The 12,106-nt window shown below is 58.5% G+C and overlaps 2 protein-coding genes across 2 annotated transcripts in view; one reads left to right on the top strand and one right to left on the bottom strand.

Annotated features, from left to right (window-relative positions):
* The window catches only part of LOC101658594 (keratin, type II cytoskeletal 80), a 214,922-nt gene that overhangs the window by 82,678 nt on the left and 120,138 nt on the right, over window positions 1-12,106 (bottom strand). The window lies entirely within an intron of this gene.
* The window catches only part of KRT7 (keratin 7), a 99,006-nt gene continuing 90,006 nt past the window's right edge, over window positions 3,107-12,106 (top strand). The window contains exons 1-6 of the mRNA XM_045287240.1: window positions 3,107-3,415; window positions 5,289-5,500; window positions 7,518-7,578; window positions 8,790-8,885; window positions 9,215-9,379; window positions 10,535-10,660. Coding sequence (XP_045143175.1) covers window positions 3,107-3,415; window positions 5,289-5,500; window positions 7,518-7,578; window positions 8,790-8,885; window positions 9,215-9,379; window positions 10,535-10,660 — 969 coding nt within the window. The remainder of the gene's footprint in view (window positions 3,416-5,288; window positions 5,501-7,517; window positions 7,579-8,789; window positions 8,886-9,214; window positions 9,380-10,534; window positions 10,661-12,106) is intronic.

Raw genomic sequence — 12,106 nt, 5'->3', positions numbered from 1 at the left:
GGGGGGCACGTGTACAGAGCAGAGCTGCTTCCTAGGGCTTCAAGGATGAGACCTTCCAGAAGCAGATCACCAGGCCTTACTTCCAAGGTGCTTCTGGATGGGTTAGAACTGGCAACCTTCCATGGGATCACTTTGTCTCAAGATTCTACCCCAAATCCCAAAACATGGCTTCTAGGGGGCCTGCCAGAGGCCTGGGCAGGGGGAGGGAGCTGAGTTTGGATGAGTCACTGGACCACACAACTCGTGAGGGGCAGAGATTTGATTCTTGGTGGTCAGTGTTGACAGTTTCCTGGGAACCTCTCAGAAGCAGCAGGTGTTTCCGGGCACTACCTGGCACCCAGGGATAAGGTGTGTGTGTGTGTGTGTGTGTGTGTGTGTGTGTGTGTGTGTGTGTTGGGGGGAGGGTGGTCCTGAGGGTAGATAGAGGCAGGTTCATGAATGGGAACATGTGGCTCCCAGGGAGGGGGAAGCAGACTTTATCTCTGCGGCCACCTCTCAGCTCCCTCTACACATTCTGTGGTGTCCGGTGGTAGGTAAGTGGCAGGCCCACTGATGTGGCACAGGGAGGTGTGTGCAGTCACGAAGCAGGTACCCTGCCCACGGTTTCTCCCGTCAGGCTCTAGGGGAGCAGAGCAAGGCAGGAATTCCTGGCCTGGGTGGGGTGGAGCCTCCTCCTAGAGCAGGTTATGTGGGAGGGTTGAGGGTGTGAGGGGGTGTGAGGGGCCAGCAGTGGGGTGAGGGAGTGGAAAAGCACCCTGAGGAGTGTCCTGAGGGGTGAGGACGGAGCAGTGCATTCCAGTGTGTGTGTAAATTAAAGGAGCGGTCTTCTTTGTCCACTGGGAGTAGGGGTGTGGGAGGCTGGTGAGGAAGCTAAATATCACAGGACCAGGAAATATGTGTGATTTTCAAGCTCTAACTGAGGATTTGAGATGGTCCCTCCTCTTCTCTCCTCTCCTCTCCTCTTTCTCTCTCTCTCCTGTCTCCTTGGGGAATCCCTCTGCAGCCCTGCCTCCAAACCAACCAAGGGTGGGGAGCCTTCCCAAGTCCCCTAAGAAGGGGCTGCCATCGGTTGGCCTCCCTGGAAGTCATCTCTGGCCTAACTGAAATGGCAAACCGGGAAGGCCATTCCAACCCCACCCTTCTCCACCCAGGGCTCCCCACGGGCTTGGTCTGAGGTGATAGCTAGGGCTGACAGGGAGCTAAAGGCAGTGGGGAGACATAGTGTATTCACCCCGGTTTGGCAGAACTGGTACCTACTTTTTCGTTGAGCTTGGTGAACTGGTTGTTAAAGTGGCACTGATAACCCGGGTTGTCTCTAAGGTGGGCTACTGGGCAGCTGCCCAATGTGGAAATCACTTTTTTAAATGTTCATCTGTACAACAGCAGTCGGTGTTCTGATAGCCTATTGAAATAATAAAATACCTTTCAGTTTTTGTTTTTAAAAAAGACTTAAAATGGTCCATCGGGCAACAAACTGGTTACTAAATTATTTGAAACCCATCACTGGCTCGGGGTGACCAGCCAGTCAGCAGTCTTTCTCAAAGGCTCCTCTGCTGAGCAGGGTCCCTCTGAGAAGTCAGGGCCCAGGCAGGGTGGTGGAGTAGGGGTGGCCTGGGGGGGTCCAGGCTCCCAGGGATTGAGGCCAGCACTCAACAGTGACTCAGTTCCTGGTGTTCTGTTCTAGAACCATGTTTACCCCGCTCCTGGACGGGGTTTGAAACCGCTGGGAATTGTTTGGGCTGGTGTTAGGTGGGGGAGGTTCTTACAGGAAAATGGCAGACATGGGGGATGGGGAGAGCGTTTGAGAACAAATACAAGCATGAGGTGGGCCCAGTGGTCTGTGATGGGCTACTCTCTTAAAGGTGGGGGTTGTGCAGGGTGTGAAGCCCCCAGTGGTGTGGAGGACCAACGCCTGGCGATTCCAGCCAAGGAAGCTCCGTGGAACAACCGTATAGTGTCACACGTGAGGTCACTATGTGTCAGAATCCACCAGAAGTTTCCAGGGCAGCACACAGATGTGCATGCACATGAGGTTGATTCCCTAGCCAGAGACCCTCGTCCCAGGACATGCTCTCAGACAGACACATGCATGTGCCTATGCAAAACGCAATGGCCTAGTGGCTATGTACACACAGAATAGCTCACCAGTACACCAAGGTATCCCCCTTTTTCAGAGTGTTTCCCAAAGTGGCCAATACTGACTCCTGACGGGCACTGGATGACCCAAGGGGCTGCAAAAGTGGACACCTCCACCTTCCTGTGTTGCCAGCTATGGTAGGTAGAAAAGGTTTTAATTGTCAGAGGGGTGTTGAGTAATCTTTTTTTCCCCTGAAGTGGGTGTGGCCAGCCAAATAGATTTGGGAACTTTAGGAGCCCTGGTGGTGTAGTGGTTAAGCATTGGCAAGGTCAGCAGTTCGAATCACCAGCTGCTCTGTGGGAGAAAGAACGGGCCTTTTCCTCCAATCACGAGTTACAGCCTGGGAAACGCATAGGGGCAGGTCTGCCCTGTCCTATAGGCTTGCTATGAGTTGGCATCGACGGGATGTCAGTGCGTTTGGTTCAGAGGATGGTCTACAGATACATACTAGGTGGGGAGGGTGTGTGTGTGTGTGGGGGTGGTGGTGGTGGCGGCAGCGAGTGGGCAGGTTCAAGCCCCCTAGACCAGCACGTGCAGGGTCAGACTAGTCAAAGACTGAGCTGCTGGTCATTGGAGGAGGAGCTGGATTTGGAGGGGTGGGAATGCGTTTCAGGTGTGTGCGGACTTCTGGAACGATGGTCTCACTTCCTCCCATTTCTCTCTTATTCCCTGGTCCCTTGGATCCGGCCTCAGGGACGTGTCAGATCCCGCGTCCACCCGCATCCCCGCCTTGAAGGTCGCGTCATCCGCGCCCCTCTCTGTCCCAGCACCCCTGCCTCGCCGGGCCGGGCAGTCCCAGGGGTGGGCGGGGCGGAGGTTACGTCCAGCTGGGAAGGATGGCTCCGGCCAGCTCCGCCCCTACCTGTGTAAAATGATCCGTCCCGCTCCGCGGATAAAAGGGGCCAGTTCCCCGGAGGGGAGGTCCTGAGGTTCGGAGGTGCAGCCACCGGTGCAGCCCGCGCAGCCGCTATGTCTGTCCACTTCAGCTCGCGCTCCGCCGCCTTCCCGGGCCGCGGCAGCCAGGGGCGCTGGAGCTCGGCGCGCCCCGCAGGCTTCAGCAGCAGCAGCCTCTACGGCCTGAGTGCCTCGCGGCCGCGTGTGACCGCACCCTCCGCCTACTGGAGCCCAGGGGCCGCCGGCATCCGCGAGGTCACCATCAATCAGGGCCTGCTGGCCCCCCTGAACTTGGCCATCGACCCCTCCATCCAGCAGGTGCGCCAGGAGGAGCGTGAGCAGATCAAGACTCTCAATAACAAGTTCGCCTCCTTCATAGACAAGGTGAGCCTAGCACCTTCCTGCGCGCTCGGGGTCATGCCAGCGCCCTAACCCCAGGGCACCCAAGCTGGGTGCTGGGAGACCTGCCCTGGCTCCTGTTTCTGTATCATGGAGTTGGTGTGTGTGTGTGTGCACGCGCGCGCGCGGGCGCAATCTAACGCACTAACTAACTAACTAACTAACTAATTAACTAACTAACTAGCTAACTAACCCTGACGCTGCTTTGCCCACCTCAGGCTCCCGGGCACCCCCTCCAGCTAGCAGCCCCACTGCCCACCGCTCTCTTCCCAGTGAGGAGGCTCCAGGCGGAGTGGTTAGGTGCTAGGCTGCTAACATCGACCACTGGCCCTCAGGGGGAAAGATGTGCCAGTCTGTACCGCACAGTTTACACAGTCTTGGAAACCTGATGGGGCAGCTCTGCCCTGCCCTGCAGGGCTGCTATGAGTTGGCATGGACGTCCTGGTGATGGGTTTGCTTTGCTCCCAGAACGTGGGGGTGCAGTCTGGCTGCCCAGGCTGCCTGTGCCTGGGGTCCCCTGGTGTTCTTGGGGGGTCACTTTTGTCACCACTTCCAGGCAGGAGGTTCAGAGGGAAGAACCTGGGTGCTCTTTCTGGGCGTCCTTTCTGAGAGGGTGCTGTGTGGAGCTGTGGTGGGGAGCGGCACACCCTTCTCAGCCGATGGAAGCCCTCCTTCCCCCCCTGCTGCTCATGCTGTAGGAGTTGCAGCAAAGGAAGGGCTGGAGGGAGGTGGGGGGTGAAGTGGGTGGGGCTTGGGGGTGCGGTGGGGATGCTCCAGGTCTCCCAGCCCACTCCACCTGCCTGGTTCTTGAGTCTCCCTTTGGGGGTTGGAGGTGAAGTTTCACCTGTCATGTCCTTGTCCTTGGAGATGGCCCAAGGAGGGGGGGGGGTCACTGAAGGCCCCCTGGGGGGCATTTGGGAGGCAACTGCAAAGTCAGCAGCTGGCAACCAGCTCTTTCCGCTTTCGTCCAGACTCGGAAACACCCAGGGGCAGTCCCACCCAGTCCTCTAGGGGCACTGTGAGTCAATGGACTCGGTGGCAGTGATTTGGGTTCCTTTTGAGTTTCTTGGCTGCCTGCTCCTGCCCCCCACCCCCTGCCCCCCATTGGTCCCATCCCTAGTGCAGTTGACTGGTGGGTGTGGGAGAGGGGGACAAAGTGGGCAAAGCTGGACGCCGAGCTCAGGCCTGGCGGAGGGGGGCTTCTCTGACCAGACCTTCCCTCTTCTTGTCTGGTGCACCTCTCTGACCCGGCCCCTCCCCACCCTTCCTTCCCTATACCATTCAGACACAGAGGGGCTGACTGGACATCCCTGCCAGGCTCCCCTGAAGCCAGGCTTCCCAGGCCCAAGGTCCCCTGCCAACGAGGAGGCCCCAGGTCCTGGGTTTTCACTCCCAGCCTCTTGGGTGCTTCGAAGGGCCACCTGGACCCCATGGCTGGCAGAGGGGCCTTCATCTTACATGGACAACCCCAGTTCTGAGGAAAGGGGGAGGAGGGAGTGGATTCAGAAGAAGGAAGAGCGGCCCTCCTGCCCCAGGACATGGAGACCTGAACCCCTGAACCGAGCAGCCCGGAGAGAAGGCAGCAGCGGAGGGAGCAGGGAGGGGGAGGCTCACGGGCACCTCCTCTGCGAGCCAGGCACCAGGCGACATTGGGTACTGGCCAGGACTGGCCCTGGGTCACACTCCAGGACACTTGAGACCTAGTGTTTTGGAGGAGAGGATGAATCAGGGTGGGCTTCCTGGAGGCGAGGGGCGGGGAGTGGGCAAAGACTGGCATGGGGTGGGCTGGGGTCAGGAGAACTGTCGGTGGAAACCAGGGGAGACCCTCCCTTGAGTCCCCACTCTGCCTCCTTTGTAGGTGCGGTTTCTGGAGCAGCAGAACAAACTGCTGGAAACCAAGTGGGCACTGCTGCAGGACCAGACCTCAGCCAAGGGCAGCCGCCTCCCGGCCATCTTTGAGGCCCAGATTGCCGGCCTGCAGCGGCAGCTCCAGGGGCTGCAGACCGACGGGAGCCGCTTGGAGGTGCAGCTGAGGAACACCCAGGATGCTGTGGACGACTTCAAAAATAAGTAATGCCCCCTGTGGGACTTGCAGGGCAGAGGCCCCTGGCCCTTGGCTGCTCCCACCTCTGTGCCTCTGAGGGTCTCTTCTCCTGGCTTAATCCCAGTGGGATATCTCAGCCAGCCCTGACCTCCACTGTCCTCGCTGGGTGCATGGCAATGGCCTCAAGAGAGTGCAGAGCCAAGAGTCCCGTGACAAGTGTGTGTCTGGACTGGCACCCCCTACCCCCCCTGGATCATTCTAGAATAACTCCATTCTGCTCAGGTGAGGAATTAGAGCACATAGCAAGTCAGAGAGAGAGAGAGAGATGGGCTGGCGTTGGCCCCCTGGAGAAGTGGTTCTCAACCTGTGGGTCTTGACCCCTGTGGGTGTCGAACGATTCATCACAGTTGCAAAAGTACAGTGATGAAGTAGCAATGAAAATAATGTTATGGTTGGGGTGGGGGGGTCACCAAACATGAGGAACTGTATGAAAGGGTCTCAGCATCAGGAAGGCTGAGAGCCACTGTCCTGGAGGAAGGCAGGAAGGAAAGGAGAGAGAGTGGTCTTCCAAGAGTGTGGTCCTTGTGATCAATGGGAGGGGTGCCAGAGGCTGAGCTGAGGGCAGGGACCAGGATGGAAGCTGTGAGGAGGGCAGGAATCGAGGGGGTGGCAGGTTGAGGGCACAGGCCTCAGAGGTGCCTGTGGAGCTCTTTCAGGGTGCATAGACACTCCGCCCGAGGCTTGGGCCGGGCCTCTCCCTGGCACAGGCATGCTATGCTCTCTCAGCCTGGGGCGGTGTGACCAAGAGCAAGCAGACACACCCTCTCAGCCTCGGGGAGATGAACCAGGACTCTGCCAGGTGTCCCCTCCTCCCTGCTGGCCTGCGGCAAGAGTCAATAGGATTAATCCCACAGCAGGTGGAACCAGACAGGTGCTGGGCAGGAAAGCCTGGGGCAACCAGTAAGCCCTTGTTCCCAGGTACCATACATAAGTGCATGGAGGAGTACATATTCTCTCTCTCTCTCTCCCTCTCCTCCTCGCTCCTTCTCTCCCTCCCTCCCCAAAGCCCTCAGAGGAGCTGGAACAGGAGGAGCAGGAGAAAACCACACTGGTCTGGGCCTGGCAAAAACAATGCCCAGGTGTGGGTGGACAGATGGCCAGGCCGACGTTTCCATTCTGTTCTATAGAATCTGGTAGAGTGTGCCTTTGGGTGTGTGGGTGTCCACATGTCCAGCCTGGGTGCCAGAGGGCCCACCTGGCCAAGGTGGCTCCAGCTGCTTCCCAGCACTTCTGGGCACTGCTGAGTTCTTGCTTCTGATACGTGGTTCTGAGTCTACAAATAAACTTGGGGTAACCCAGGGACCTTTCACCCTCTGCTTGGCCGAGGCCCCCCTGGGAACCATCTAGGTGGGACCAGGCTCTTTCTGGACGTCTAATCGTTCTGTTGTACAGAAGGTCACTCTGAGCCAGAACTGACTTGATAGCACCTCATGACACCCACAACAAGGATTCTCCCTCCAGACCTCTCCCTCACCCCTCAGTCAGAAGCATTCACTAGGGATTAAGGTCCAGGCTCTGGGTCAGACTGCGAGGGCTCAAGTGTGAGCTTCAGCCCTTTACAGAGACAAGAGCTCTGCCTCTCTGGGCCTTGGCACCCCTCTCTGACCCTCACAGAACCACGATCAGAGGCCTGCCGTGAGGAGCACGCGAGGCGAGGTGTCGGCCCAGTGCCCGCCCTGTAGGAAGCAGTCCACAGGAAGGGGCTAGTATGACTTACTGCCCCTCCCTCGGTAGATGCAGGCTCTGTCCTCTCATTCACACATGCTCTTGCCACCCCCTCCCGCCCCTATGCCAAGCCCCCCTGACCCCAGCAGAGGCCAGTAGAAAAGGCAGAGAAGGGGGTTTCAGAGCCCAACAGCAGATGCTTCAGGAATGTAATTAAGAGAGGGCAGGCGTGCAAGGGGCGCAGACCGGTGTTCATTCTGGAAGTCAGGGCCACAGGGGCAAACCCGCACCAACGCCATGCCCCCTCCTCTTTTGCAGGTACGAAGAGGAAATCAACCGCCGCATGGGTGCGGAGAATGAGTTTGTGGTGTTGAAGAAGGTGAGAGCGCTGACGGGCTGGGGCTGAGCACTCTTGGGACAGGGGCCCCACACACCTCTCATGGGGCAGCCAGGGGGAGCCGCGGCCAAGTCTGGCCTGGGCTCTGAGAGAGGGAAGTGGTGGGCATGGGAGGCTGGGGTCTGGAACTCACAGCCAGTTGTGTGTGTGTGTGTGTTCCCGCATGCTCACGCATGAGGGGGCACCTGGGCTATGGCCCTCTCTCTCTAGGGAGTGACTACACTTGCTTTGGGCCCCAGGGGTAGAACTAAGAGGTAAGCATGGAGGTCAGAGGTGAGACATCAGCTCCAAGTAAGGAAGCGTTCTCCCTCAGTCAGAACATCCCGCTACAGGGAAGGTGGCCCACAGCTGGCCCGGACTGTGGGCTGAAGGAGTAGAACAGGCTGGCTCTGGCTCTGGGCACTGTGAGCTCCCTGGCAGTGGAGATATGCAAGCCTAGGTCGGAGGCCTTAGGAGTGTTTCACTGGGACTCGAACTACATGCCCGTGGGGATTCTGATTGAATGCGCACTCAAAGAGCACCTTGGTGATCCAGCCCCTGCCGCCAAAGTGCAATCTGTCTCTGGTGCAGGGCCCTCAGAGGCTCAGCACTGAATAACAGGAGGCCCCGCCCTCAAGAGACTGACCATTGGAAAGGGCAGCTGGGAAGGACCCTAGACCTCATCTGGCTCAGTGGTGATAAGGTGTGGAATGGTACCCACCTATATCCTAATCTCCCATCAGGCCAGTTAACTGTTTCAACTGGGATTGACCATCTCTAGGAGGTGGGTCCTGGATTCTCAGTCATTTGCACTCACCCCTGTCCCTGATGAGAAGGCGAGGCTCCCAGAGTGAAATGACTTCTTCCAGGTCAGAGAGTGATCAGTGGTGGAGCCAGGAGTGTGTCCAAACCCTGAAAAGCTTCAGCAGCTAGTCAGTGCTGGGTCCGAGGCCTGCAGAGACCGTGGAATACCTGTGCTGAGCTGTCCCTGGTCCTGGGCGGGCAGAGACATTGTCCTCACACAGATGGAAGCCCAGCTCAGGGGACTTCTATCGCTGGTCAGGCAGGGTGGCTGGGAGGTCTGGTCGTGATGCACAAGGGTTTGGGGTCCTGTAGGTTGGACAGTGTTGGCTTCCCCCACCACTATTAAATGTCCTGAGTGTTGAATGGAGTGTCCCCATCCCCCTGCTCCTGCCCTACCCTGCTCCTCCCAGGATGTGGACGCTGCCTACATGAACAAAGTGGAGATGGAGGCCAAGGTGGATGCCCTGAAGGATGAGATCCAATTCCTGACAGCCATCTATGAGACGGTAAGACATTGTTCCATCCAGCAAGTCATCTGGTCCAGGGTCTGCCTCTGTGAGTTTGTTGGGGCAGCATTTCTCCTGCTGTTCTTGGTGGGACAGACAGCTCACACTCCACCCAGGGGCTCTTTGGAAGCAAGGCCCATTGATCAACTTCTGAAACGTCAGCCCCTGACAACCCTGTGGCACTGTGACTTCCTTTCTTGTCTGAGACCTACCACACTCATGCTCACCCATCTCTTGTTGGTCTTCCCTCATCTCTTGTCTGTGGGGGCATCTCAGAGGGGCCGGATGGGTCACACCCCAGGTCCCAACCTTCCGTCCCGTCCCTACAGGAATTGTCAGAGCTGCGGTCCCAGATCTCAGACATGTCTGTGGTGCTGTCCATGGACAACAGCCGCACCCTGGACATGGACGGCATCATCGCCGAGGTCAAGGCCCAGTATGAGGACATGGCCAATCGCAGCCGGGCCGAGGCCGAGGCTCAGTACCAGACGAAGGTGTGTAGTTACCGGAGGCTGGCTACCTTTCTCTTCCTGCAGGGTCCTCAGTGGGAGTGTCTTTATCTTATCTTCACTTTGTCTCAAGAACTTTCAGGCCAGGAGTACCCCTGCCCTGGAAAACACGGAAGCAAGGCCAGGCCTTCTCCCAGAGGGAAGCACAAGGCAGAGGAAGTCGCCGTGGGTCAAGAATCATTATAGCTAAAATGCGTCAGATACTTACAGACAACGTTCCCAATGTTTTAGTCACATTTACTCCACAGAGCAGCCCTTTCTTTCAGCAGGTTCTGTTATCATCGTCTATTTACAGAGGAGCAAATGGAGAGGCTACTTGACTGACCTAACTCCACCCAGCTAGTACGTGGAAGAGCAGAGACTAGGGAGATGCTGGGTCCCAGGGCTCCACCAGTGGGAGGTTCAGGGATGGCACCCACAGCGTAGAGGTGGAAGCTCTGACAGTGAGGGTGCTGAGGGAACAGGCAGGTCCCCATGTTGTGTTCCCTGGAGGAGGGGATCCCGAGGCAGGATTAAAGCCAGGTGGACAGAAGTTCCCTGAGAGGCCAGAGAGGCCCAGGCGAGGACACAGGTATGCCCACAAGAAGGCCCGGGCTCAGGCCCCGATTCTATCCTCGATTTGCTGTGTGGCCAGAGACCAGTGCCTTCTCTGGTCCATCCTCTCCTCTGTGAGAGGGCTGGTGCTGGTGAGCACATCGCTGAGCAGGTGAGGGTCTGGCACTTTCAGGGATCTCTAGCACGAGGGCATCATGGGAAGTCGGCTCTGAGCCCCTGTCCTAGCTGGGAGGAGACTGATCCCCTTTCCTGCCCACTGCCCTCTGAGAGCCTGCTTCGTCAGTTAGAGTGGAGATTGTTGGAGTCTGAGAGCCTCTCTCCAGAATGAACGTGGAGGGTCCTGTGGGCCCTGGCTGAGGCCTGGCGCGGATGGGGCAGCTAAGCCCAAGCAGTGTCCGGCCAGAGGCCATAGGCAACAGTGTCCCCAATCTGGTGGGGCGTCTGGGGGCTGCTGTTCAGAACTGTCCAGCAGAGCGTGTCACCCAGAACAGGATGTTCCTTGGGATGGGCGAAAGGGTGCGTCACTCGCAACCACAGCCCACCTGCCCTACTGCCCACCTGCCCTACTGCCCGTGGTTCCTCCAGCTGGAGACCCTGCAGGCCCAGGCCGGCAGGCACGGGACTGACCTCCGGAACACCCGGAACGAGATTGCGGAGATGACCCGGGCCACCCAGAGGCTGCAGGCTGAGATCGACAACGTCAAGAACCAGGTGGGGACACCCCTCCTCCGTGCCCCTCCTCCATAATCCTGGGGACTGTGTAGGGTCGCCAGCCAAGGCCCAACTCCGGAAGCCTTCCACTTCCAGCTTGTGTGTCTCAGACCTCCCGTGGGAGCTGGGCAGGAGGGGAGGAGGCAGCCTGTGCCATGAGCAGAAGGTTTCCCAGCAGGCCCTTGTCTGTCCTACCTTGGGAGGAGGGGAGGCCTGGCAGTGGGGGAGTCTCTGACGGCTGACCAGAGAACAACCATGACCACATGTCACCAGAGTGCTGATCAGAGCTCGGCCACCCTGTGGTGCGGGGCGCAAGACGCCTCACTAGGAGCTCACCGTTTTGGGGCAGAGGGGGAGCCGGAAGCTGGTGAAAAGCAAATCTCACAGGGCTTACAGGCCCATCACCACCTCCTGGCTTGACAGCCACATTCCTGTCACTCAGAGAGGCCTGGCCACCAGGGCCGCCGCCCGCCCGCACCTGCATGAGCCCAGTGCGCTTCCTCTTTGGGGAGCAGGACAAAAGACCCCTTCTCTCAGCCGCTGGCTGCCTCAGACACTAGCCCCGCCTCAGCAGTCTGTCTGAAGGGCTTTGAGACCCCTGTCCCAAACAGACCTGCTGTTTATGGACGTCCTGCTCGCTGCTCTGGCTAAGGACACAGGTCCTGGAGGAGAGACCTGTTAGTTGGTTTCCCTTTGCTGGGGTGGGATATGGAAGGGGAAGGGCCCTCGGACCCTGGCTGTGGCTGTGGTAGCTGTGGACGGTGCAACTGAGCCGGAGCAGTGTCCAGACATGGGACGGTATAGCAGGGAGGACAATGTGTGTGGGTTTCAGAACTGCCCTGCCATGAGAGTTCCTAAGGCTTGTTTATAGTAGGGTACAGGCTGCCTCCAGGCCCAGACGCAGGGCTGTGGGTCCCTCAGGGCAGCTCCAGCCTCTAGGCTGGGAAGGGAGGACTGAAATCTGAACAGCGACTTCCCAGACCCTGTGTGATCTCATGTCCACCTCTCTCCCACACAGTGAGGCAGAGCTGGACCTGCAGGACCCAGGGCTGGGCCTCTGGGTGGAGCTGGAAGGAGTCTGAGCAGGCAGCGGAGAGGGCCCTACCTCAGGGACTGGAGGAAGAACAGGGACACCAGGGTGGCAGAGCTTGAAGGGCCCTGGGAGTGAAGGGCCCATAATGAGGCAGACACATGCTATGAGGGCAAGAGGGCGTGGAACATGGAGAAGAAATGGACCCGGTGGTGGGCATGGCCACCTTTGGAGCAGAAAGAGTAGAGGCCCCTGGGCTGTTAGGGCTGCTGGTGGTGAGACTGAGCCCCCAACTGAAGGGACCCTAGAATGAAGATAAGAGCAAGCCTGTTGTTCTTAGAAGGGCTCCCTCAAACCCAGCGAGCCAGGGCCTCCCAGCTGCACATCTGTGCTCCTGCCCCCTCTGTCCAGGGCCT

This window comes from Echinops telfairi, unplaced genomic scaffold (assembly GCF_000313985.2).
Source record: "Echinops telfairi isolate 266 unplaced genomic scaffold, ASM31398v2 ScPeMD7_12;HRSCAF=54, whole genome shotgun sequence".
Taxonomy (NCBI): domain Eukaryota; kingdom Metazoa; phylum Chordata; class Mammalia; order Afrosoricida; family Tenrecidae; genus Echinops; species Echinops telfairi.
The sequence above is the reverse complement of the archived record's forward strand: the minus strand, read 5'-3'. Positions and strand labels throughout refer to the sequence as shown.